The sequence below is a fragment of the Stenella coeruleoalba genome, assembly GCF_951394435.1.
Source record: "Stenella coeruleoalba genome assembly, chromosome: 5".
NCBI classification, from domain to species: Eukaryota; Metazoa; Chordata; class Mammalia; order Artiodactyla; family Delphinidae; genus Stenella; species Stenella coeruleoalba.
Genome location: NC_137150.1, coordinates 61,686,252 through 61,712,549, shown reverse-complemented (window position 1 = coordinate 61,712,549; position 26,298 = coordinate 61,686,252). Strand labels below are relative to the sequence as shown.

At 42.6% G+C, this 26,298-nt stretch overlaps 1 protein-coding gene and 1 pseudogene across 7 annotated transcripts in view; one reads left to right on the top strand and one right to left on the bottom strand.

The window, feature by feature from the left end:
* Positions 1-257: 257 nt before the first annotated feature.
* Positions 258-4,523, bottom strand: LOC307186345 (5-hydroxytryptamine receptor 3C-like; annotated as a pseudogene). The gene is made up of 8 exons: positions 4,500-4,523; positions 4,042-4,264; positions 3,055-3,164; positions 2,635-2,801; positions 2,294-2,451; positions 1,281-1,497; positions 898-1,100; positions 258-767 (listed from the first exon to the last, which is right to left on the bottom strand). The product of its transcript is annotated as a 5-hydroxytryptamine receptor 3C-like (transcript).
* A 10,332-nt stretch (positions 4,524-14,855) lies between these two features.
* The window catches only part of ABCC5 (ATP binding cassette subfamily C member 5), an 88,482-nt gene continuing 77,039 nt past the window's right edge, over positions 14,856-26,298 (top strand). For 4 of the 6 annotated variants that reach the window (XM_079921301.1, XM_079921298.1, XM_079921303.1 and 1 more), the window contains exons 1-2: positions 14,857-14,951; positions 18,178-18,361. In XM_079921301.1, coding sequence (XP_079777427.1) covers positions 18,233-18,361 — 129 coding nt within the window. In that variant the 5' untranslated portion in view covers positions 14,857-14,951; positions 18,178-18,232. Of the gene's footprint in view, positions 14,952-16,495; positions 16,832-18,111; positions 18,362-26,298 lie in introns of those variants that run through there. The other 2 variants (XM_079921299.1, XM_079921300.1) reach the window with 2 other exon arrangements.

Sequence of the window (26,298 nt, the reverse complement as noted above, 5' to 3'; positions counted from 1 at the left end):
GGGATAACTGGATTTAGGAGGTTAATCCCTATTTCATTATAATTCCTTGTAATAGAGTTTGGCCTCTTCTCTCCCCTCTCCCCACTTTCACATGTTGCCTAATAGACTTAAAAAACAAACAAACAACAAACAAGAAAATCCTTCTTACTTTGGTAATGAGAAGTTTCTGCAAGAAGACTCTCAACCTCAAGGGTTTTGAAACTATAATATACTGCAGAGAAGAGCCAGTGCTTTCTGCAAAGGGGTTTATTGGAGGAGATTTGATCAAGGAAGTATTCCAAGAACCTGAATCCTGAGGAACCAGGCAGGCAGGATTCGTGGGAGGGCTGAGGGGAGCTGATGGAGTGCAGGAGCAAGGACCTGACTCAGGAGAGCTTAGGAGACCATTCAGGTCTGGTCTGAAACTGAACAGAAGGGCTGGGTTGAAAACAAGGTGGTTGCCAGGGCTGTAAGGTGGGATTTGGACAGGAATGAGAGCCCGGCTGGTTCCTGGAGGCAAGAGAAGCTCTTGCCTGGAGCTTGCAGGTGGGCATCTGCCTAGGTGTTCCAGAGGATGATGACCGTGACGATGGAGGGGGCCAGGAAGAGCAGGTAGAGGCTGAAGAGCAGGGTGTCCATCATGTGGCTGAACTGCATCCACAGGCTGACTGAGTGCTGCTTCTGAGCCTCGTCCTCCTGCTGGGCCCTCACTGACCCAGGGCACCCATTTAGCTCTGCCTCCCTGGGACCTGGCGCCTTCCCCACCAACTCCACGGGCTCCTTCACACCTAGGGAGAGACAGAGACTCAGCTGTGGGCTGCCAAGGTCAGCTGGGGGGTTGTGGGGACAGGAAGGAGGCGGGAGCAGAGAAGGGGAGGTGATGGGAAAGGACGCGTGGGCAGTGCTGATTTCCCTCACCAGGCAGGTGGGCAGGGCTGAGGCCCAGGCCCGTGTTCCCTTCTGGGGTGCAGCGGGGCACGTTTCCTTGGGCTGGTGCAGTGTAGAAGCAGGGAACGGAGCCAGCGAGGCCTGGGTGGTGGCCAGATGCAGCAGGTAGGTGATGAAGATGGTCTCCATCAGGCGGACCACCATCAGTGACAGACACAGAGCAAAATAGACACCTGAAGGCAAAGCAAACTATAAATAAATCTGGGCAGATTCCTCACTACAATTTTTTTCCCCAAAATCCAATCTTTCCTCAGAATCCATTCCCTCCTTAAGTGGAGAGGCAGCGGTTCTCCTGCTACCTGCCTCCCACCATGTCCCCTGCTGCCTTTGCTTCCCCGGAAAGTGGGAGGGACCATACTGATGGGGGGGTGGGGTGCCACTGGCAGGGAGTAAGTCATTCAACGTCATGAGCAGGAAGACGTTGTAGCCCAGCAGGAGTGTCATCTTGAATGGGGCGCGGTTCTCACTTTCTGCCGGCAGGTAGAAGCTGAGGGCGTCTATGGCTATCAGAAAACTCCTGGGCACCAGGAGGCTTATGACGTAGAGGCTGGGCCTGCGCCTGATGGCCACCTGGTAGGGAGGGGAGAGGGAGGCAACTGAGGAGAAGCCTGGGAGGCTGCCAAGCCAGTTAGAAGCAAGAGTTGAGATTTGCTCCTTACTTTCTAGTAAGGAAACATCACCTCAAGTCCCTTTCTCATTCCTGCCTCTCCAGCAAAGCCATCGGAACCACTACACTGCCTTTCCATGGCTTGATTCTACCATGCTGCTTACCGTTGAAATGTATCTCATTCCTTCTTGGCCCAAAGTTCAACTTTCTCCACCTAAATTTTTATTACTACCAATGTGCTCTTAGCAGAATTGAGGGACCAGATTCTCAGGTATTGCGTGCATTGTATTTCTGCTTGCTTTCCTCATCAAGGTCTAATCTCTAGTGACTTTGCTGGTGGACATTTAAAACCAGGGGGAGGGAAAACAAGACAGAGCAGACATTTGGGAGTCACCAGGATTTGGAATCATAATATCCCTAAGACAGTGTTGCATAACTTTTCCACCACCTCTTTTAAAAAATAAATATAAAAATTCCTGCCCTCCAAAAAGTTCTGATAGCCCTGGCAGGGGGCGGAGGGTCATGCTCACTATAAATCACTGCCATGGGAGCTTTGTTTCTTCCTCGGGGAGGATCCATTCAATCAATATTTACTGAGTGCCAGGTACTGTTTTAGGTACTGGAGATTTATCAGTGAAAAAAGTGATAACAATTTCTGTCCCTCGGGAGCTTATTTTCTCGTGGGAGAGCTTACATCCTGGTGGAGGACATAAGCTATGTATCTAAGGAGAAGATCTCATCCAGGGCCCCTGAGCTCACATAGATGATTTGGTCATACTCATTGGTGCCCACAGGCATCTTCATCATTCTTTGGTGGATAGCCTGAAGTACCCGTTCCCCCTTGCTCCAAACGACGTTCTGTGATGTTTTCAAAATCTCCTGCACGTCCTCCTCCATGCCCAACACCATGTTCTGCACTACAAAGGAGATCCAGGCAACTCAGCTTCCCCCAGCACTCCTAACCCCTTTGCCCAGACTGTTGGATTCCTTACCACTTAGCTTTCACACCCCTTTCGGTGAGATTCCCTCACTGTTCCCAGTTTCCTATCCTCTTCTTCCCAAACCCTTTCTCTAGCTCTCAACATGTGAGCCTCACTCACCTGTGTAGATGAAAGAGCTGGAGGTGAGGGTGCAGTTCTGTTCATCAAAGGGGAAGTAGATGTCCAGGTTGCAGATGCTGGTCACCTGCGTTGGTTTACTGTATTTGATGTGATCATCACTGTTGACATAAGCCATGAGACCTGGAGGGGTCTGATCCATATCCAGGCTGTGTGTGAGAAGGACAGGGAGGTGAGTGCTGTGGGTTCCCCATCAGACTTGGCCTTCTTCCTCTCTCAGGTCACCCATTCCTGTGCTCCAGCCCCACTCATCTGACCTCCCCCTTCCACCTATTGCCATGTTTTGGGGGTTTCAGGCACTGCTCCTTTCTAAGGTGAGTCTTTGTGTGGCCCCTATTGGTTACTCATGCTCTTCCCTGGAGATATGGTCTCCTTCTGGCTTTTTTCAGCCCCGATACTCACAACTCCTCGATAAAGATATCTGCAAGCCACAGGTTCTCAGTTGCCATGCTCAGCTTCCTGATGCCCCCACATTCCACTGGGTTCCACCTAAGGAATGGATTGTACCAGATCTAGAGGAAACCGTGGTGTGGGACAAACGGGGTGAAAACTGGTCTTAGTCTTCCTCTGTCTCTTGCACTTTGCATTCGTTTTTTTACTCATTTCTTTACTCTCCCACCCTCTCTCTGGTGACAGCTGTCACAGTGTCACTAAGTTTTACTTGCTTCCACTTCCCCCTCAGTGGTCTCAAGGGAGACCTTGAGCTTGGCTTTGGGTTCCCTGTGTTGGAGCCACTTAAATATTGGTTTCCATGACCTTGGTTTATGCCACTTGCTCCCTGAGCCCCATCTCTGCCCTCCTTAAAGTGGCAGAATAATCAGGACGTTTTATGTTTTCATGATTGGCTGGTTCTGTATGAATTTGTCTAATTTGTGGGTATTCTCAGCTTTATCCATTTTAATCTGTGAAGTTGGACCTTGGAGTGGAAAAAGAGAGGTGTCATAACAAAGGGGAAACGGAGTCTATCTTATGACATTTAGCCACAGGAATGATGTCATCAGTTAAAGATGTGTATCCTGGAAAAACAATTTTCATCCAGGATCATTAATTTTATGAAGTCAGGTCCAGTGCCACCACCCACCTTTTACTCATTTCCAAGGCTGTTCTGTGTGGCAATTACAAAAATTTCCATAAGCCACTAAAAATGGTAGGTCATATAATCCAGGGTACATGAGAAATGCAAGTGAAAGCACCAGTATGAGAGTCCATTGGGATCATGTTTCTTGTGGCGTATTCCCAAAAAGGGAGAGCTTTTGCCTGCAGTGATGTCATTGTAGCATTCCCTGTCATTCCTCCCTACCCCATAGAATGAGCTTTTAATTTTACAAAATCCAGTCAGGGAACCCACTGCTCACCACTAGACCATTACAGAGTTGGGTCAGGACTTACTACTTCCAGGATGGCAGACAGGGTGAAGGAGATGTGGACATGAGTGGGGATGCTGAAGTTGGTGACTGGACGGAAGGCCTTTCTGTCAAACACTGCTTGGAAGGCAGCGGGATCCACCCCATGCTGGTCGAATCCTGAGCAAGTGATGGTGAAATTGTCTCCTCTTCCTGTAGAGAGCAGAGACTGTGAAAGGAGTGCCAGCACTGGGGTCTGGGAAGTGTTTCTGCACAGAGAGACAACAGGGGTCATGGGAGAAATGTCTGGACTCCTCCTTCCTGGACCAGGGAGCTTGGGCTGGGCTGGTAGGCAAATGGTGGAAGTTGATGAGGTGAGCCGAGTCAGCGCTCCATCCTCAATTCCATTGTCTCTCTGTCTACACAAAACTTGTCTAAATGTGTATGCAAATTCAGTCCTGACCACCACTTTTCAGTGTCCTGTTGTGTTCTTAACAATCTCACCACAAACCTTTGTCCTTGAGCCATTTGGGTGAATGTCAGTGATAGATTTTGCAATCACAGTTCTCCTCCTCACTATATGAACAGGGCATAGATGGTCATGAATTAATGATGAGAGAAATAATCAGGTAGGTAGTGAGCAATCTGTGGGACCTTAAGGAAGGAACTTCTTAAAGAAGGAACTCAGTTTTCAGTTTAATGTATATATTGTGTCCTTGCCTTGTGCTGTAATTGTTCTCTTCTAAAACTCAGGACTCATCACCACTGAGACTATCTTAAAAAGAGTTCCTTGATACCCATCTTATACCCAAACCTTTTCTTGTCATACTTTGTGGGGCAGAAACAGAGAATGTATGTGGTAACATCTTCTGGTCGAGTCTGTTCTTATGTCTCTGATGTTGTCCTATCCCTCATTGCTTATTCTCAATAATGAACAAGAAATTACTCTAGACTGGGAAAATTGTGCTGAAAAAGTTTCCCTCTTTCACAACAGATCTTCTCTTCTACCTCCTTCCTCTTGGCATCTTTCTTTTCATTTGCTTAAGGGAACTGAGAAAGAATTTTCTTCTTCTCAATGTCAGTCGATACCCAGAAACCGTGGGGTAGATTATATGTCTGGAAAGAGAATGACATGGGGAAAGGGAAGAGGCCCATAGATGTATGGGGAGTGGAGAAATAGATTAAGAGAGGCGTCAACTAACTGTTTAGGACCCTAGAAAGAGCTACAAAGCTGTCAGTGTCATGAGTTTCCATTTTTACCAAAATGAACACCCAGTCATTGACTGTCTAGAGATAAAAATTAGCCTGGTTTCTCTGTTTCCCAGAAGTTATGTGGATGCTGTTCTCTTACTCTTGTCCCATCTTACCTTGAAGCAGCAGGTAGAGAATGAGGCAGAGGGGGAATCCTTCCCCGTGGAGCCAACCTCTTTCCATCTTCCTCTGCTTGGCTCTTCTCTGGGGATTTAGTGATAATGTTGACCTTAAAAGACCATAGGCCACACCTCAAGCCTTAGCTTTGAATAATTCAGGTGTCAGGTAGCGTTAGCCATCTCTCTAATGAGCACCCCCAGTGACAACAGAATATCATGGAGGACTACCCCACCCCATGCCCTAACTAGACCTGAACCTGGTCTCCAAAAGTAATCTGACAAATCAGTTTGGAGAGGACGAAGAAAAAATATTTGGTCACTGGAGCAGTGCTAATGGCTTCCTCATACTTTAGAGTCACTCTGGCATATAATGGACCATAGGAAAGGCACAAAATGACTCTATTGCCTTCAAGTGGCACACGTACTTATTTTAACCCTGCTGCCATCTTTCAGAATAATTGCAGGGGGGTGTCTCCTTTTATATACTCAGCTTCAGACTCTGAGGTTTTAAATATGACTTCTGTACTGGCAAGTCTTAACTTTTGATTTTTTTGCGTGTGTCAAAAGCAATTTGGACCCAGGTATACTGGAGGAGGGGGTGGGGTGGAGGGGAGATCACAGAGTTTTTCAGTAGAAGTTGCTTTATGAGGTCATGACCAATCAGCCTGCAAATTCATGTTGTTTTTGGCCCTGCTAGTGTTTTTAGGAAATTAGTTAGTTGTCAACATTTTAAAAATAGGGAGATTTCATGTAAAAACTGTTTCTGGCTTTGTTTGAAAGATAAGATCAAGCGGTACGGGGCTCACATTTCTGCTTGACAGCAATGCTTTCTGCCAAAGCTAAGAAGTGGTTAAGCCCTTTGGATGGAGAATATTTCTCTCTAGATCATCACAGTTTCTGTCACCCATATTGTCTTATTCCTGACCAGCTCCCCTCATTTACGTTACCTGCTTGGCCTTGGTTGGTGTTTAAGTTTGCCTTTGAGTGTTAAGATTAATTTTCTTGTTCGATTCTTAAAGGACCTTAGGAAGTAATTTCAAAATACCATGCCATGCCTAGGTGATCACGGGTCTTGTCAGATTTAGAATGTGCACATATTTGGTTCCTGGTGGAAACCAGACATATGGGAAAGTGGGCCAAAGTCATCAGTTGTTTAACCTGTTTTATTCTAGAATGATTTCTGTGAGGGAAGGCCCCAGGGAGTGTCATCAGTGGCTAGGAAAACCAAGGGAGAGGTTGCTTCAGTGAAGAAGCTTTTCAGACTAGTTGGTATGAGACAGGAAGAAAAGTCTAAGGCCAAATCCTGTTTCTGTTAGAGTCGTGTCACCCGCTCTCTGCCTCAGTTTCCTCCTCTTTAAGATTGAGAGGATAAAACCTGTCATGCAGGAGTTTTATGTGGTTTGAGATAATATTTGTACGTTGCCTATCCCATCCTAAGCAGCTTATGAATTGGAGCAGCAATAACATTAAAAGTGGCAGTAAGAGTAGTTGTTATTGTTATCCTCACTCTGTCAAGGTTGTTCAGGTTGCTTCAGCCTGAATGGAATCTTCTGGACTTACAACGTCTGAGTAGACTGAATTAACCCCAGTTCTCATGAGCAGAAAAGTGTTTTCTCTCAGCTTCACTCAGCTGCATACTGATAAGGACCCTCCCTCCACTCTCCTTAGCACCACTCTTCATCTTTTGAGAATCCTTTCCCCTTCAGGAAGTTTATTTATTTTTTCTTTTTTAAAAGATTCCTCTGGATCAGCATTTCTCAAAACATTTTCTGAAGAACACTAGTTCTACAGGATGTTCAATGCTTTTCTTTTTTTCTTTTTAAAATTTATTTATTTATTTATTTTAAATTTTAACTCTGTTTTGTCTTCGTTGCTGCATGCGGGCTTTCTCTAGTTGCGGTGAGTGGGGGCTACTCCTTGTTGCGGTGTGCAGGCTTCTCATTGCAGTGGATTCTCCTGTTGCAGAGCATGGGCTCTAGGTGCATGCGCTTCAGTAGTTGTGGCTCGTGGGCTCTAGAGCGCAGGCTCAGGAGTTGTGGTACATGGGCTTAGTTGCTCTGCAGCATGTGGGATCTTCCCAGACCAGGGCTCGAACCCGTGTCCCCTGCATTGGCAGGCAGATTCTTAACCACTGCACCACCAGGAAAGCCCGGTCAATGCTTTTCTGAAAAACTTTTTTTTCATTGTTCAAGTTCAAATAAGTCTGAGAAATGCTGAATTAAACAAGGAGAAACAGGTTTTATTACTGTAGGATTTATCAGAGTATTTTAAAAAAATGCTAATGTGATTTGAATATCATGTATATAATTTCCCAAATGTAGTTGACTTTTGGAAATTCCTTTTTCTCAGAATATCTTGCAGGACTAGTACTCCACGGGTATTTTTGTGAAACACTGCTTTAGGTAAATAGCGTAAATCTAGAAGAAAGAAAACTTGAAAAATTTGTCTTAGACCTGCTACAGATAGAACATAGAATGCTGCAGCATATACATAAATAAATCAAGAAATTTTAAAAATATGGCTTCCCTGGAGGCGCTGTGGTTAAGAATCTGCCTGCCAATGTAGGGGACAGGGGTTCGAGCCCTGGTCCAGGAAGATCCCACATGCCGCGGAGCAACCAAGCCTGTGCGCCACAACTACTGAGCCTGCGCTCTAGAGCCCACGAGCCACAACTACTGAAGCCCGCACGTCTAGAGCTGGTGCTTCACAACGAGAAGCCACTGCAATGAGAAGCCTGTGCACTGCAACAAAGAGTAGCCCCCGCTCGCTGCAACTAGAGAAAACCCGTGCACAGCAACGAAGACCCAACGCAGCCAAAAATAATAAGTAAATAAATAAATTTTAAAAAAAGAAATTTAAAAAATAAACAAGATAAGGGCTTTTTCTTTAGATAAGTATTTTAAATCTGAATTTTGATTAGAACTGTAAGAACCCACAAACAAATAAAAGGTAAATAGATACCAATTTCAAGCTGTTTCTGAATCCCTGAGCAATATAAACTTAGACTGCCTCAAGGAGGAAGCTTTTTTTTCTTTCTTTTCCTTTAGATCAATGGCTTACCAGCTGCTGGCCATATGTTATCCACCTAGATCTAATTTTAAGATGAGAATTTAAAAACATTCTCTGGTATTGTTACCTCTCAAATATGCTCAGACAGTAACATTTTAGTAGACGGGCAATGTTGATTTTTCTCATTGGTGGTCTTGCAATCGATAACGTATATAATTTGTGTTTTAACAGTATATAGTTTTTCCTCATGGAATTCAGTAAGTGAATTATTTTGAGTGAAAAATACACACAGCCTGCATCAGTTTTAAATTTTCCTGGACTGATATTCATGCCAGAAAGGTTATCACCAGTGTAGACCAAAGTTGTTTATCTCTTCTTCTGATCAAAATCCCATGTTTATAAAGCAACACACCTGAGAAGCTTTGGGGGATGACTGGGAGCGACCACTCTTCCAATTTGTCTAGGCCTGTTTAGTGAGAAGCCTCCATCTTGGCTGGACTATTGGTTCTGTCTTCTCCGGCTTAGTGGGACCCTGTTGCCTCTTGTCTGTGACCTGACAGGTACCCAGTCGATACTTCACAATGTGGGAAAATCCCTCATGCACATTTTACCATTAGAGATGTTAGACATACTGCATTCTTTTGTTTGCTTAAGTAATCCTTAATTGTCATTTTGGGAGGAGTAAAATTCCAAGACCTGTCTATTAATTGTGATGCTTGTTATTTGAGCTGAGTAGATTTAGATGATTGTTCTGGGTGGAGGGAACAGCTAGAGTAAAAACATGGAAATTACAGTGTTATCAGGACCTCATATTTGAGTAGGAGAGTGACAGGAAATGAAGCTGTGGTATAACGTGGGTCCAGATTACAGGTCTTGTATACCAAGCTAAAGTTTGGTTTAATTTCATAGCCCAGTGTTTCCCAAACTTGAATAAGTCTCAGACCTCTTTTAAGGGAAACAATTATCCTAAACCCCTGATGTTGACCTAAATTATTTATATTATAATATTACTTAAATATGTATATTCATAAAACCATGTATAAAGTCCTTATATCCTTTATAGTTCTCATACCACTATAAAATTAAAATAAATTTACAAATTATTACATACAAGACTACAGAATCAACACAACACTAATTTAATGTAGTGCATAATATTGTTTTATTAAAATTAGATAATTGATGTCATTTTTTTCCCTCTTTATAATACAGAGCTAGTTTTTTGGAACACCTATCTGTTATTTTGTTGGCTATTTTGTTGAGCCAATTTGATAGTGCATCAAAATATAATAGCTCGTAAACATTTTTTAAAAAGTAATTCTTCATTTCATTCTAACTACTACTGCTACTGCTAATGAACTTAGGAGGTTATTACTGCAAAGGTGGGGAGTGTGTAATTCTTTCCTTCATAAGGTGAATATGTGATATGACTTATCATAACATGCCTATACCGCTGTGTACTCTGTGAACACTCAGCTTCTCCCACGCAGTTCTCTATTAAAAATTCTGTGAAACCTTTGTCTCTATAACATGCTATGATATTATTTGGCTTTTATTCAGCATTGTTTACATCTTAAATCCTCTTCTCTTCTTCCTTAATTTGCCTGAGACCATTAAAGAGGTGCATTATTCTGTTGCACTATATTGTTACCATGATGTTAAATAAAAGATTCCATTTATTAACTAATTTTTTAAAAAGTCTTATTCCATGGAAATGACTTTCATTGCAAAATTGATCTGCAAAAGTGAAGTTTTGTTTTTATAACTGGCAGAAGAATTCAGGAGTGCCACAGCAGATGTGGGGTGATCACACTTGACATTAGCTCCTGACAAGCTGGGTAGAGGAGGGTGTCGGGGGGCTGCTGGAGTAGAGCATTTCTTATATCAATGAATGGGACCACCGTCCATCCAGTTCTGCAACCAGAAACCAAGCTGTTACCCATGACACCTCTCTTTCTCATCCCACAGTATCTAATCCATCAACGTTTGTCCATTTGACCTCTTAAATTTCTCATGAGTCCGCCTACTTCTCTCCATCTTTTCCACCACAGTTCTAGTCCAAGCCACCATCCTGGATGATGACAGTCACTCCTAGCTTGACTCTTCTCTTCCATTCTAGCTGTCTTTAATTCTTTCTCCAGTCTGCCAGCCTCAGGGAAGTTTTCAAAATGTAAATTTGATTTCTCAACGCTTAACCCATTCACCTTTTAAAACCTTGCAATGGTTGGTTTTTGCTCTTACTCTAAAGACCTATAACATGATCTACCTTTGGAGACCTTCCCTTCCTTCTCCCACCACCCGGCCTTTGTTGTTCCCTCTGCTTGGAGAGCTCTCTCCTCTGCTCACTTCCACCATCTTCACCTCGCTAACTCCTACTACTCTTCAGATGTAAAACTAACCTTTCTTTTCTTGTACATATCAATTATAGTTTAAATTTGGATTAATGTTTATCCAGGACTCTAAACCCCACGAGGGCAGGAAACTTGTCTGTTTTAGCTCCATTGTATCTCTATCAAATATTGAATAAATGAATATATTGAGTACCTTACACAACATAAATATATTTAACAATTCTGCATTGCAACATAGATTCTCTAGCCCCTTGCCTGAAGGTTGGAGAATATCAGCCTCTGCCCCAAAACACTTCACAACATAAATACACTTCAAGGAGGGGATGCTTTGCAATTAATACCATGTAAATAAGTTAAGTCTTTGGCCCAGGCTATTCTTGGACAGGCTGAGGTAGTTCCATAGTGTATTGAGATGTTGAACCAGGGTTGTATAGTGCTCATTCATTTTTTAAAAACCTATTTTTGAAGTATTCAGGGAGATTTTTGAAGATTTTTATTTTATATGAAGGTATCAGATATGCAGCTTTTGGGTACTACAATGTTTGAAGCATGGTTGGAAGTACCAGTATGCCTTGGAAAGGTGACTTGAGGTGTACTGAAAAAGGTTTTTCTTATCCCACCAGATGGCCAGAGGTGCTTAAGGAATTCTCAGTAGATATATATCTATATATCTATACCTATATCTATATCTATATAAATCCTCAAGATTTTTCTGTTAAATTGAACATATCCCCACTGAGAGGAGAAATGGTTTGTTTCTATGATACTAAAACTTTTTTATTATGAAATCCTTAAAGGCTACCCAAAAGTACAGCAAATGATTTTAGAAGCACCTGTGTACCCACTGCCAAGCTTTTTAAAATTTTAACATTTATAAGTCATTTTTACAAATTGATGTATAGTTGATTTACAATGTTGTGTTAGTTTCTGGTGTACAGCAAAGTGATTCAGCTATATATATATATATATATATAATATATATACATATAATATATATAATATATATATGCGTTCCTTTTCAGATTCTTTTCCATTATAGGTTATTACAAGATATTGAATATAGGTGCCTGTGCTATATAGTAGGTCCTTGTTGTTTATTTTATATATTGTAGTGTGTATCTGTTTTTTTTTAAAATTTATTTATTTTATTTATTTTTGGCTGCGTTGGGTCTTCGTTGCTGCGTGCGGGCTTTCTCTAGTTGCAGCGAGTGGGGGCTACTCTTTGTTATGGCGCGCGGGCTTCTCATTGCGGTGGCTTCTCTTGTTGCGGAGCACGGGCTCTAGGAGCACGGGCTTCAGTAGTTGTGGCATGTGGGCTCAGTAGTTGTGGCACACAGGCTTAGTTGCTCCCCGGCATGTGGGATCTTCCTGGACCAGGGCTCGAACCCGTGTCCCCTGCGTTGGCGGGCGGATTCTTAACCACTGCACACCAGGGAAGCCCAAAGTCGTTTCTTAAAGAAAGAAAATATTACAGAAACAGTTGAAGCCCTTTGTATATCCTTCTCTGATCTTATTCTCCTCCTTCCAACACCAGAAGTAATTACACCTCAGATTTGTTGTTGATCATGCCCAAGCCTGGCTTTACATTTTTTTTTTTTTTCTTTTTTTTTTTTGCTGTATGCGGGCCTCTCACTGTTGTGGCCTCTCCCGTTGCGGAACACAGGCTCCGGACGCACAGGCTCAGCGGCCATGGCTCACGGGCCTAGCCGCTCCGTGGCATGTGGGATCTTCCCAGACCGGGGCACGAACCCGCGTCCCCTGCATCGGCAGGCAGACTCTCAACCACTGCGCCACCAGGGAAGCACCTGGCTCTACATTTTTAAACACACATGTGGGGCTTCCCTGGTAGTGCAGTGGTTAAGAATCCGCCCGCCAACGCAGGGAACACGGGTTCGAGCCCTGGTCCGGTAAGATCCCACGTGCCGGGGAGCAACTAAGCCTGTGCGCCACGACTACTAAGCCTGAGCTCTAGAGCCCGCGAGCCGCAACTACTGAAGCCCGCGTGCCTAGAGCCCACGTTCCGCAACAAGAGAAGCCACCGCAGTGAGAAGCCTGCGCACCACAACGAAGAGTAGCCCCTGCTCGCCACAACTAGAGAAAACCTGAGCGCAGCAAGGAAGACCCGACGCAGCCAAAAATAAATAAAATAAAAATATAAATTTATTAAAAAAAAAACCACGCTGGTCTTCAAAGCTAAATTCTCTGGGGGCTCCTCCTCCCGCCGCCAGACCCCCAGGCTGAGAAGCCTGACGTGGGGCTCAGAACTTTCACTCCAGTGGGAGAACTTCTGTGGTATAATTGTTTTTCAGTTTGTGGGCCACCCACCTGACGGGTATGGGATTTGATTTTATTGCGATTTCGCCCCTCCTACCACCTTGCTGTGGCTTCTTCTTTGCCTTTGGATGTAGAGTATCTTTTTTGGTAGGTTCCAGCTTTTTTTTGTCTATGGCTGTTCAGCAGTTGGTTGTGATTCTGGTGTTTACGTAAGAAAGGGTAAGCTCACGTCCTTCTACTTCACCATTTGAGCTAATCTCCCTGGGTGTCTTTTCATCTTTGAGTGGTTGCTTGAGTTTTCTTTTTTGTGAACTGTCTGTTCACGTCATTTGCCAATTTTCCTATTAAGTTATTTACCATTTCTTATTGAGTTGTAGAAATTATCTGTATATTCTGTATTAAAAACTTTGTCAGTTATAATTTGTGCTTTATCTTTGTACTCAATGGCATCTTATATAGAAGTTTAAATTTTAATATAGTACAAATTTATCAAACTTTCCTTTATTAATTTGTTTCTGTATCTTGTTTAAGAAGTTCTTTTCTACTCCTAAGTTCACATAGATATTTCACATTTTCTTCTAAATGTTTGAAAGTTTTCCCTTTCACAGTTAGGCCTTTAATCTACGTGAAATTGATTTTTCTGTGTGGTATGAAGTAGTAATTCCTGAGTTTTAAAAAATATGTATAACCAGTGGTTCCAGAGCTATTCATAGAATCTTCTTTCTTCCTCTACTGATTTCTAATGTTTTCTCTGTTACAGATCAAGTTTACATGTATGAATGAGTCTGTTTCTAGGCTCTTTATTGCATTGGTACAGTAATCCATCCTTGTGTAAGAACACTGTATTAATTACTTCAGCTTTATGGTACATTGGTATGCTTTTTTTTTTTGGCTGTGCCATGGGGCTTGTGGAATCTCTGTTCTCAGTTCCCTGACCAGGTATTGAACCTGCGCTCTCGGCTGTGAAAGTGCAGAGACTTAACTACTGGACCGCCAGGGAATTCCCTCCATTTGTGTTTTGTACTAGCTAGTTGTATAAAGGTAGAAGTCACTTTCCTTACTTTTTTTTTTAAAATCTTTGGAATGTATAATCATAATACCTATACATAGGGTTGATATGGAGACTTTAAATAAGCGTGTAAAGCACCAGATACAGAACAGGTAGGCACTCAACACAGTAGTTATTTATGTTATGATCATGTTGAAGATACAGATGAAACACCAAGAGAAATAAAGTGATCAGTCCCTTTGGAAACCTCAGTTTCTTTTATAAAAAGAAAGGGATGAATTGGCATGCCATTTCTAAGGCTCTTGCCACTCTAAAAACTGTGATCCTGGCCTTTATTTGCTAGAAACCAGGCATTATAACATTATGTGATGGGCAGTGGGATTAAAAGGAGAAAGGTGATAGCGCAGAGTCGTGAGCAAGCAGTAGTAAAACGTGAAGGGCCACACATAAGATTTGGGGCTGGCTGGTTGAGAGGACATAGAGGCTATGATGACCTTCACAGTGCTTTCCGGTGCATAAACGGCCAAGCACCGCCGTGACCGCCCTGCCTACAAACACTGACTGTGCTGCCCGCCCACAGAGGGCTACTGTCAACCCTCCCGGCCACCCACTGGAACACAGGGCCTCAGAGAAGATTCCAGACAGGATCGCAGAACCTCTGGGAAGGATGGTGCAGAGCCTGCAGAGCGGTGGAAGGGAGGAGCGACTTGCACCTCCTCCAGGGCTTCTACGGTGCTTCTGGGAAATATAGTTCTTTGCCGCGAATCGAGCCTCGGGCTCCTGGAAGGGGGACTACAATTCCCTTCAGTCTTGGGAATTCTTTGTGCAGCACGCCTGCGCAGTCTGGCGGCCAATGCCGCTATAAAGGCTTGTTTTGCTCCGGGGCTGATGCTCGGGAGCGTGGTAGAGTGGCCGACGCGGTCGTTTTGGAGCTGGGGCACTGGTAGGTAGCGGCGATCGCCGTACTCCTTCCTTCTCCCTCGGGTTGTCGCGAGGACTATCTCCCGTGTGTTTCGTCCGGAGGTGGGGGACTGCGATCGAGGAGGCAAGCAGGTCGGGGGAAGCCGGAGACCTGAGAAACGGGGCCAGGCTTCCCTCTAGTCTCCCGCCGCCTCCTCCTCCTCGGGACTTGACCCCTGAGGGCTGGTGGTGAGGTGGTGAGGTCCTGGCGTCGGAAGGCAGGTAGGGTGGGATGAGTGGTTGGGGTTGCCGGCCACATTCCCGGCTAACGCCACCAGGGGGTGCTGCGCCCGCGGCCCGTGGGTGTGGGTAGCTATCGCCTCTGCGGGCCCGAACTGGCCGCGGGAACGCCCTAGGGCCCCGGCATCCCAGGCGAAGCTGGCCTGAGAGAAGCCCCCATCCTCAAGGTTGTAGGGAGGCGGCTTGGGGCACCCCCGCTCAATCCCCACAGAGGAGACAGAGCTGCCAGCGACCTCAGAAGCCAACCTCTCGTTTTGGCGAATGGGTAGAGGGAGGTTCGTGACAGAAGCACGCACAGCAAACACTTGGCAGAGTCCGGAATGGAATCTAGATTTCTTGACTGTCATTAGTGCCCTGTCCTCTTCCGCCGCACAGAGCTGCATGGTGCTTTGTATTTAAAACATAGGGGTCGTTTGGTTTCTGCACGGACGTGGGGAGGCAGGAGGCAGATGGGCACAGGAAAGACTGGCAAAGTTTCAGGAGGTTTTGAAGAAGATGAATAGGTCATTCTGGGGTCTCCAGCGTGAGTAAGTGAAATGTGTAGAAGGCTGGGGCACAGCAAGTGGATATCAAGGGGGTGGTAAATACATATCCTTGTAGCTTCAGGTCTTTTTGTGTAGCTGCAGGGCTTGGAACCAGATTCCTGAGGTGTTGGAAACCTAAGGAATGTTGTAATGAAGGCAATTTGGAAACACCAGTCTGGCTACTTACAGTCCTTGTAATCCTGTGCAGCCCCCTCCCCCCATGCAGTTTCGACTGCATCATCGTGCAGGAGAACGTCTACACTTTTATCACTGGAAAGAGAGTTTTGGTTAAAAAAAAAAAAAAAAAGGGAGCTGACCAAGTGGCCTCTGCGCTGAGCACCTCTCTGGGTTCTCCCACTTCGAATATTCTGCTAGTGCCATCGTTCAGCTCTGACTCAAAAATAAAAATACCTTTCCTTTTCCCTCTCTTAATAGTTGGAGCAAGTTAGCATTTTAAAAAAGACTTTTAAACAACTTTAAGGGAGAACAGAAAGAAGAAAAGAGAGAAATACAAAAGGTATCCCTAAAAAGTCTAGCTAGTGATCTTTCCTTAACTGTTTTCTTCAGATTTGGCCCTTGTTTCCCAGACCCATTGGACTTCCTAGCTCTTGGCTGGCCTCCATGTGGGCTGCCCTGTCTTATATCCCTGATCCACAGAAGCTGGAATCCTCCTTCTGTTCAAGGCCAGGAGATACTAGCTTTGTCCCTGCACAAGGCTTGCCTACTTTCATAGCTGTGCCTCTTTCCCCAGGAAATTAAATTGCTCCCCACACCCTTCCAACATAGAATAACTTGGAATAAAGTGATTGAAAGAAACTGAGGTTACATGAATTCTTAGACAATTGAGATGATCTTTGTGTTCTTCCTGACATGGCATTTGGTATTGTGAGTGAGTTACAATACTTTGGCCTCTCCCCTTTCAAACTGCCTCCCCTCCACTTGCCTTCTTTCAAAATAGGACTAATCTTTTCTGCTTTCCAGATAATCAGCTAGTCTGGGGAACCTTTGGAGGGGAAGGTTGGACTTCAGTGATCCCTGTAAGAAGGATTATTCTGATCTGCAGCGGCATCCCGACATTGGGGACACTGGCAGATGCCAGGTCTGTTTATAGTTTAGGCTTGCTGAGGTCTCAGTGACATGAGTGCTGCGTTCTTGGTTGTAAGCCGGTGCTCTTTATGGTGCAGTTTGTCATTGGACAAGGTGACATTTTTCTTTGAAGATAAGTAACTTAGCAGTAATCAACTCAGGGTACTTGAGCCAGACCCCTGAAAGGCAAGAAGTAAAGCTTTCTTTGTGCTGGAAATACGTCTCTGGAGGAGATTTAGTCCTTTTTATTTAGAGGATTTGTAAGTGTTCTCCTTTTTTTCTGACACCTTAAAAAATGAATTGTAGCTATCAGAATTATGTCCGTACTGTTGTACTTTTAAGTCTCAGTGATAGCTAGGAATTTATGGAATTCAAAAGGCAACACAGCTACACTTCTTTAATTTCTAGTGAGGCTGGTATGAAAATTGTTTTCCCAACTTGTACCTGGGAAGCTTTGAACCATGTTAGAGTGGGGGAAATGTTTTAGAGACGTATGCATGTGTTTTGTTTTTTCAGAAGTAACCAGAATTGATATCAGATATTGATTAGAGATAACCAGGCTAGCAGGGGTTTAGAACAGAGTTTCAGGTAGATACGAGGTAAGACTTAGTAGGACAGGGTAGGGAATTTGTTTTTGTTATTGTTTTTTAATAACAGCTTTGTTGAGATATTTTTGTATCATGAAATTCACCCCTTAAAGTATACAACGTGGTGTTTGGTTAGTATATTAACAGAATTGTGCAATCATCACTTCTATCTAATTTTAGAACACTTTCAGTAACCCAAGGGGAATTTGTTTTTAAAGGTAAAGTGTAGTACTATTTTATGTTTTAGCTATGTAACTTCACAGAGCTTTAAAAGCATCAGTTAACCCATTACTTAATCATAAAAATACAGAGATGAGATATATCATTGGTAGAATAAGTGTTTTATAAGTTTTCATTTAGTAAAATTTATCTGTTTTAGAATTGTGGAATTTGTAATGCTTGGAACAAACTTAAATTGTTTCCAGAAAGTCTTTTTTTTTTTTTAAAGACGTATATAAATGCTCTATACATTGTGATTGAACATAGTTGAAGGTGAAGAAGGCGGGTGTCTCTGTCACTGTGTTTATTTTTTTAATCTTTTTTTTCCCCCCTTAGAGGTGGGAGGAGAGAATTCTTCTTGATTCTATCACACTGAATTTTTTTCTTGAAAAAATTAAAGGGTAATTGAAAGATTTTTGAAAATTTATTTTTATAGATATAATGACAGAAAACTTTAATGCTTTTGTCCTTTTTTCCCCTATTTTAGAGCACTTTCACTTACGATGAAGCACAATTTAGGAAATACCTGTCCTTGATGGATTTTTAATTTCAGAAATTCTCAAGTGGAACCAAGAGTCTGTGAGCCCTGGCACCTCCACTCAGAGAAAATGAAGGACATTGACATAAGAAAGGAGTATATCATCCCCAGCCCTGGTTATAGAAATGTGCGGGAGAGAACCAGCAATTCAGGGCAGCACCGAGACCGCGAGGACTCCAAGTACAAGAGAACTCAACCGGTCAGTACTGCCTTGCTTGAGTCCCTCTTCTTACCTGCTGCGATGCTAGACCACACTTTCTCTCTTCACAAGACGCCTAATTTAAAATAAGTTTCTTTTTCTTTATTGACTTTATTTATTTCTTTTTTTTCTTTTTTTTTTCTTTTTTTTCTTCTTCTTTTTTTTTTTTTTTTTTTTTCTTTATTGACTTTAGGTCACTGTTAAGAATTTATGGTTATTTATGAAAGAGGAGAGGTTAGCTCTCAGCTTCTCACCTATTTTTCCCCTTGGGTTCTCCTCTAAAAAGGCTTTGCTTGAGAGAAGACAGTTTATGCCATGTGGGATAGGGGAAGGCCTGGGCAGGGAGCAGAGGGAATATGAACCATTAAACTTCATTCATGTATTTAAAATTGTTTTCTCCCTCTGCCTCTGTTGTCTACCTTTAAAAGGTGACTCCTTTGGAGATTTTCATTCAGACTTCAGCGTGTACTTGGAACAATTCTAGATTGTTGGAGGATAATCAGTAAAATTTTCAAGTAAACCCATGAGTGTAAAGGAGCCTTTAGTTAATAACCTAATTTCCTCCAAGGGAAATAATGAATATACATTTTAAACTGGAAGAAATATCTTTATTCAGGGGAAAAAATTATACCTTTTCTTGAATTGCAGAAGTAACTGATAAAGAAGAACGGAGGTTGCTGGGTAGGAAGTTGAGGTTTGTGTTCATCTATTTGTTCCATGAAAATTGGAGAAAGATATGGCTCTGCAGCTGACACTGGAGTTTCATTAGCCTGACATTACCTGTCCCTCTTTGCTACCTGAAAGCTGTTGCCTTATTAATCAACATTTTCTAACTGATGGTTGTTTTCTGTTTCTACTGTATATTATACAGTGCTTTCCCATTCGAGCTTAACTTTGGGGAAACATAGATTCAAGGTAATCAGTATCAAATCCTTAAGATGCCAGTTTTGTACCTTTTCTTTGTCCCTTTGTCCAAACCTTATGTTAATTAAACACATATCGGGTATCTTTTGAATGCTAGACACTGTTAGTATAGGACTTAAACTGGAAAAAGTCACAAAGGTAACACTGGAGCAGGGCTTTGACGACTGATGCGGTGGGGATGCTTTCAAGCTGCTTAAGTCATCTGTGCCTTAGTGGTTTATGACTAAAATGGTATCAACGGTAGAACCTAACTCATGAGTTCCCTTGAGGATTAAATGAGCTAATACATATAAAATGCTTAGAATGGTGCCTGCCACATAGCCTGTGCTCAAAAAGTGTTAGGTCTTAGAGCTAGTTGTCTAGAGCATAGGATGTATGTGAGAAAGCTCTGCACGCCATGCTAAGGAATCCTTTACTATGGGTGTTGGGGAACTATTGGAAGCTATTGAGAGGATTTTTTTCTTTTAACTTTTTTATTTTGAGATAATTGTAGATCCACATGCAGTTGTAAAAACTAATATGGAGAGATCCCATACGTACTTTACCTAGCTTCCCCCAGTGGTAACTTCTTGCATGCTATAGTATAATATCACAACAGGATATTGATTGACATGGATACCATTCAGCCACCTTATTAAGACTTCACCAGTTTCACATGCACTCATTTGTGTGTGTGCGTAGTCTATGCAATTTTTCCACATGTGTAAATCTGTATGACCAGCACCCCAGTAGAGATACAAATCAGCTCCACCAAAAGAATTTCTCATGTTCCCTTTTTAGAGCCACAACCACCTCCCTTGCCCTCTCCCCCAATCTTTTTTTTAAAAATAAATTTATTTATTTATTTATTTTTGGCTGCGTTGGGTCTTTGTTGCTGCCTGCGGGCTTTCTCCGGTTGCAGCGAGCGGGAGCCACTCTTTGTTGCAGTGTGCAGGCTTCTCATTGCTGTGGCTTCTTGTTGCAGAGCACAGGCTCTAGGCATGCGGGCTTCAGTAGTTGTGGCATGCGGGCTTCAATAGTTGTGGCTCGCAGGCTCTAGAGCGCAGGCTCAGTAGTTGTGCACAGGCTTAGTTGCTCCACGGCATGTGGGATCTTCCCAGACCAGGGCTCGAACCCATGTTCCCTGCATTGGCAGGTGGATTCTTAACCACTGCGCCACCAGGGAAGTCCCAGTCTCTCCCCCAATCTTTGGCAACCACTTATCTGTTCTCCATCTCTGTAATTTTGCCATTTTAAGAATGCTGTACAAATGAAATCATATAGTACGTAACCTTTTGACATTGGATTTTTTCACTCAGCCTAATTCCCTTGAGATCCATCTAATTTGTTGTGTGTATCAATAGTTCTTTCATTTTAATTGTAATTTTCCATGTTATAGATAGACCACAGTTTGTTTAACCATTCATCTGTTGAAGGACATTTGGGTTATTTCTAGTTTGTAGCTATTACAAAAAAAGCTGCTCTGAGCCATTTGTGTATAGGATTTTGTGTGAATAAAATTTCCATTTCTCTGGGTAAATTCCCAGGAATGTAATTGCAGGGTCATATGGTAAGTGCATGTTTAGTTTTATCAGAAACTTCAATACTCTCTTCCAGAGTGGCTGTATAATTTTACATTCCCACCAGCAATGTATGAGTGATCCAGTTTCTCTGCATTCTTGCCAATACTTGATGTTATTAATTTTATTTTAGCCATTCTGATAGGTATGTCTGATATCTCATTGTAGTTCTAAGTTGCATTACCTAATGGCTAATGCAGTTGAGTTGAGATTTTTAAGACTTGATTTTTATCTTAGGAAGATTAGTTTTGAGACAGTGTAGGAAAAACCTGTATGAGAGAAAGAGAGAGACAAAATGCAGGGAGCAATCTGGAGGCTTCTGTGCCAGCCCATGTGAAAGAGGCCAGGGGTCTGTGTCCAAGAATAATAGTGAGGATGGAGGAGAGGGGAGAGATTTGAGGGCATCTCTGGAAGAGGAGGGAAACATTGGGGTGCCTGGGATTCATGGTAAGGATTTAAAACTATTGATGGACACATGGGAAGAGAAGGAAGGAGAGGAGGTAAGAATGAGTTTGCTTTTGAACATGTGGAGTTTGAAGTGCATCCACATGAGATGATTAATAGATAATTAGAGCATAGGCAAGGAGTAGAGCAGGCACAAGTTCTGGAGTCATTAGTGCATCCATGTAGATGAAGCCTTAGGAGTGAGCAAGCTTGCCCATGGGTAGCTTGTAGAGCAGGAAGAGATGGAACCTGGGAAGGTAGTGTGTGGCCCTTTGAAATTTCTGGCGACAGAGGCCCTGTCCAGTTGGTTAGAGCAGAACTGACATTAGGGTGTGCAGTGGGAGCAGCAAACTTTTCCTCTGTGGGTGGAGAAGAACTGGAAACGGAGTCACTGTTGTGCCTTTTGTCCCCTAAATTATTAAGTCAGGCACCAGACAGCAAGTTTCCTTTGTGTGGCTCAGCCTCATCCTGAAGAAACGGGAGGCTGATACCAACCCCTTTTATAAAATCTGAGCAGTCCACATGAGTTTCATTTTCATTATCCTTTGATGTTTCCTAAACGTTTACATTTGAGTACTGTTTTCCTGTTTTTTACCATATCCTGTACCCTCTGAACTTTTTTTTTTACTTAAACTATTTCTTTTAGATTTTTTTTTTTTTTGATGTGGGCCATTTTAAAGTCTTTATTGAATTTGTTACAATATTGCTTCTGTTCTATGTTTCGGGTTTTTGGCCGCAAGGCATGTGGGATCTTAGCTCCCCAGCCAGGGATCGAACCTGCACGCCCTGCATTGGAAGGCGAAGTCCTAACCACTGGACCGCCAGGAAAGTCCTTAATTCCTTTAATGTACTGGCTTTTTTTGCTCAGCCTTGACCTAAGCAATAGAATTATAGGTTTATGCAACCTATTTTTTACACACGTTAAAAGGAATGTGTAAATATCAAGTGTTTTTAAAAGTTCACATACCACCTAGAATCTTTTTGCATATTACCTGTCAAAATCCAGAATCTTAGATATAAATATATCTTGAACTTGTCTCATATAACAGTTTGCTAATAGAGGAAATCAGCAAGATGACAAATTTCTGGTTCAGCGATAGTTTACAAATGGGTAATTTAAGTATTTGGGAAGTAGAATGGCTGTATAAGCATACCGTTTTAAGAATGTAAGTAGAGGGACTTCCCTGGTGGCACAGCAGTTAAGAATCCGCCTGCCAATGCAGGGGACATGGGTTCAAGCCCTGGTCCGGGAAGATCCCACATGCCGTGGAGCAACTAAGCCTGTGCGCCACAACTACTGAGCCTGTCCTCTAGAGCCCGTGAGCCACAACTACTGAGCCCGCGTGCCACAACTACTGAAGCCCGGGCGCCTGGAGCCTGCGCTCCACAACAAGAGAAGCCACCACAATGAGAAGCCTGCGCACCACAATGAAAAGTAGCTCACACTCACCGCAACTAGAGAAAGCCTGCACACAGCAATGAAGACCCAATGCAGCCAAAAATAAAATAAATAAAAATTAATTAATTAATTTTTTAAAAAAGGAATGTAAGTAGATAATTGGGTAGAGATTACAGTTTCGTGTCTCTTGATCATAACCATTGTTTCCATATTAGTTTTTAGAGACGAAATCTGGGATGGGACCTCCCAGATGCCAGGCATGTCTATTATCCATCAGAAATAAAAAAACAGTACCTCCCAAAGTAGCAAAAGATAAGGATACATAATCTGTGGCTCTTAATTGGAAAACAAGGTTTTATTCACCACCATTAGCCTTCAATAGGTCCAGTTAACATGGACACATGGAACTGTCAAACAGAATTCAGAAGCAAAGCATCAGGGATTAAATTCTCATTTTAAACAGGCGGGTGATTTTTTTTTTTCTCTCAAGCTGTAAGCAAAGTTGCAGAGTACACAGTTTGCCTGTTTCTTAATATTGTGACCAAATCTTTTGGAATACTCTTTGGGAAAATTGCTCTAATCATTTGCGTTTCAGATATTTGTATCACATCTGCTTAGAGCTAATTAAGTTAAAAATAATGCATTTTCACACCTCCCCTTTGTTCAGGACTATTGAGTTAAAGCTTATGGCCACACACAACTTGATGATTTGCAGACATCCTTTAATCCTGAAGTGCTAATAGGGGTGCCTTCTGTTGCTGTTAGTTCTTTGAGCCTAAGTATTATCTTGGTTGGCATTAGGCTGGCATTATTTCAACTAACAAAGATTTATGTCCAGACCGCTCCTTAACACTGTTCCTGTGTCTGAGGCATGACTCTCCAAGCACAGCTTCTTTTCTTATAACTGCATTCAGATATGCACATGTCGATCACATAACTCCACCAAGTCTGGTTGGTTTGTGTGTGCTTTTTTTTTTAATTGAGGTATAGCTGTTTTACAATGTTGTATTAGTTTCTACTGTACAGTGAAGTGGAGTTCCATGTGCTATACAGCAGGTTCTTATTAGTTACCTATTTTATATATATTAGTGTGTATATGTCAATCCCAATCTCCCAATTCATCCCCCTGCCCCCGGCTTGGTTTGTTTTAAGATGTGATGTTTATTCACTTTTTTAATTCAGCAAACATTTGAGCACTCTCCAAGATGCACGCACAGCCCTGAATGAAGTGTTCTGGTGCACATGAAGATAAATTAGTGCTGGGCCTGCCTGCCCTCCGTATCTTAAACTCATAGGCATGTACATAGATTACTGTAATTTAGATGCTATGGAGATTAACAAGAAGGAGAGAGTGCTTCAGTTTTTGAGGTCAAGGAAGACTTCAGCAGGAGGTAGCATTTGGTTGGAGACTTAGAGGAACAGTTAGAATTCAGAGAAATAAGAACATGCCTGGTAGAAGAAAGAGCTGTGGGTAGGACCAACTAGGTGCTGTTGGCTTTGAACATGAAGTGTGAAGTCATATATGTAGAAGGATAGGTCAGTGAGTTTCAGATGATGTGTTCTTGAATAATAGGCCAAGGAGTTTGGATTTTAGTTGCTTTAAATTAAAAGTTAAGCAAAAGCAAGACCAAACTATTTGACGCTTTTATAAGTTTTTTTATTGTGGTGGTTGTTGGTTTTCTCAGTGTGCTCAGGCTAAAGCCAAAGGTGACTTGTTTTTCCCTAGCATGTGTAATCTAGGAAAGGAGGAAAGATGGAAAATAAGCAGGGCTTCCCTAGTGGTGCAGTGGTTAAGAATCCGTCTGCCAATGCAGGGGACACGGGTTTGAGCCCTGGTCAGGGAACATCCCACATGCTGCGGAGCAACTAAGCCTGTGAACCACAACTGCTGAGCCTGCGCTCTAGGGCCCGCGAGCCACAACTACTGAGCCCACATGCCACAACTACTGAAGCCCGCGCACCTAGAGCCCATGTGCCGCAACAACAGAAGCCACTGCAATGAGAAGCCTGCACATGCAACAAGGAGTAGCCCCCGCTCGCCGCAACTAGAGAAAGCCTGCGTGCAGCAACGAAGAACCAATGCAGCCAAAAATAAATAAATTAAAAAAAAAAAAAGAAGTGTACCACTGGTGGAATTTGCTTTCTACCAAGTTAGAATATTCTGCTTCTAGGCAAAGTAACAAAGCAAGTATTTGCAAAGTCCAGTGACCTTCACTTAGTGTCTCCTTTAGTTCCTTGTTCGGCTGACACTGTAGCCCTGGTTGGAGGGTTCATAATTAGTGAGTGGAAATATTTGGGTGAATTGAAGTTCCATGCTAGAGACAAAGATGTGGGTGTAATCTCTTACCAAGAAATATGATTCTAAGATATATTACTATGAAAGAATTATGGTCTCATTATAGAAAATGTGCAAATTGTAGAAGATTATAGAAAAAATAAATCACCCTTAACCCCTCTACCTAGAGACAACTATTGTTACCATAAAATAGTTCTGTCTAGTACATTACACTTTTAGAGAATTTAACTCTGAAAGCTTTTCTTTATGGACTAAGGGTATGTGAATTTTTCCATGCTCTTGTGTTTTCAGTGTCGAAAGTATTACCTGTGAGTCTCCTTGCTGTTAGGAAGGAGAGCAGGGTGAAGGAGATTAGTATTTGCAGTCTCTGCATTATTTTTCTCTTGAATGCTACTCAGTGACTCAGCACATTTTCTGGACAGTTAGTAATAGGATGCGTAAGAACACCTGCCTTTTTTTTTTTTCTTTTCCCTGAAGGCATCTATAAAGCTTTATAAATCTTAGTACGGTATGATACGGTGTCTGGCCTGGTGCCAGATGTTGGTCTCCAATAGCAGCCCAGAGCTCTCCGGTAGAGATGACAACAGTGCTGCCATTGGTGCAGAGCCCAGGTGGCTTTCCTGCGTGGTGACTGAGTCTACCACGTGGGTCTCCTAAGATTGGCCTGCTGCCTTGATCATGAGCTCTCTTATGCCATCTGCAGCAGGACTGCTGCTTCTTTCCTAGGAAATGCTGCTTAAGGGAAATAAATATAGCTTGTTGGCATGAGTTAAAGGAGCTTTCTGTCAAAAGGGATGAAAAGTATTGGAACTAGCTTTTTGTTTTTTAAGCAGTTTTAAATACCCAAACCTTTATTTTGTTAAGATCTATAACTTGGAAGTTACAAATGGTTAGTGAGAACTTTCTCAGTGAAACTTTGGTTTTGCTTTGAGGTAGCCTTTTGCTAATGCTTTTTTGAATGTTTCACCATTCTGTCCCTCCCTCTCTCTTAATCAAAAATAAAAAGGTCAATGCCGGAAACAGGAAACAAAGCCTCCGGAAGTCTTTGCAATGGTTGAACCTGTCCGTAGAATTAAGCTTATTAAGTCTATTCCTTCCCTCCTTACCCCCCTTTTAGGGAGTTAACCTATTTAGATAATTAATTAGATGTTACATATGTTTTAATTATTTAAGATTTTTTCTGAATTAGCTGTTCAAAGAATCAACTTATCTGTTATTAGATATCCGATGAAAACTTCTGTTTACTAAAGCAGATGTGGTGTTGAGCAGTCACTTAGTTTCCTGAAATGTTGTATTCTCACAGTGGAAAAATAGC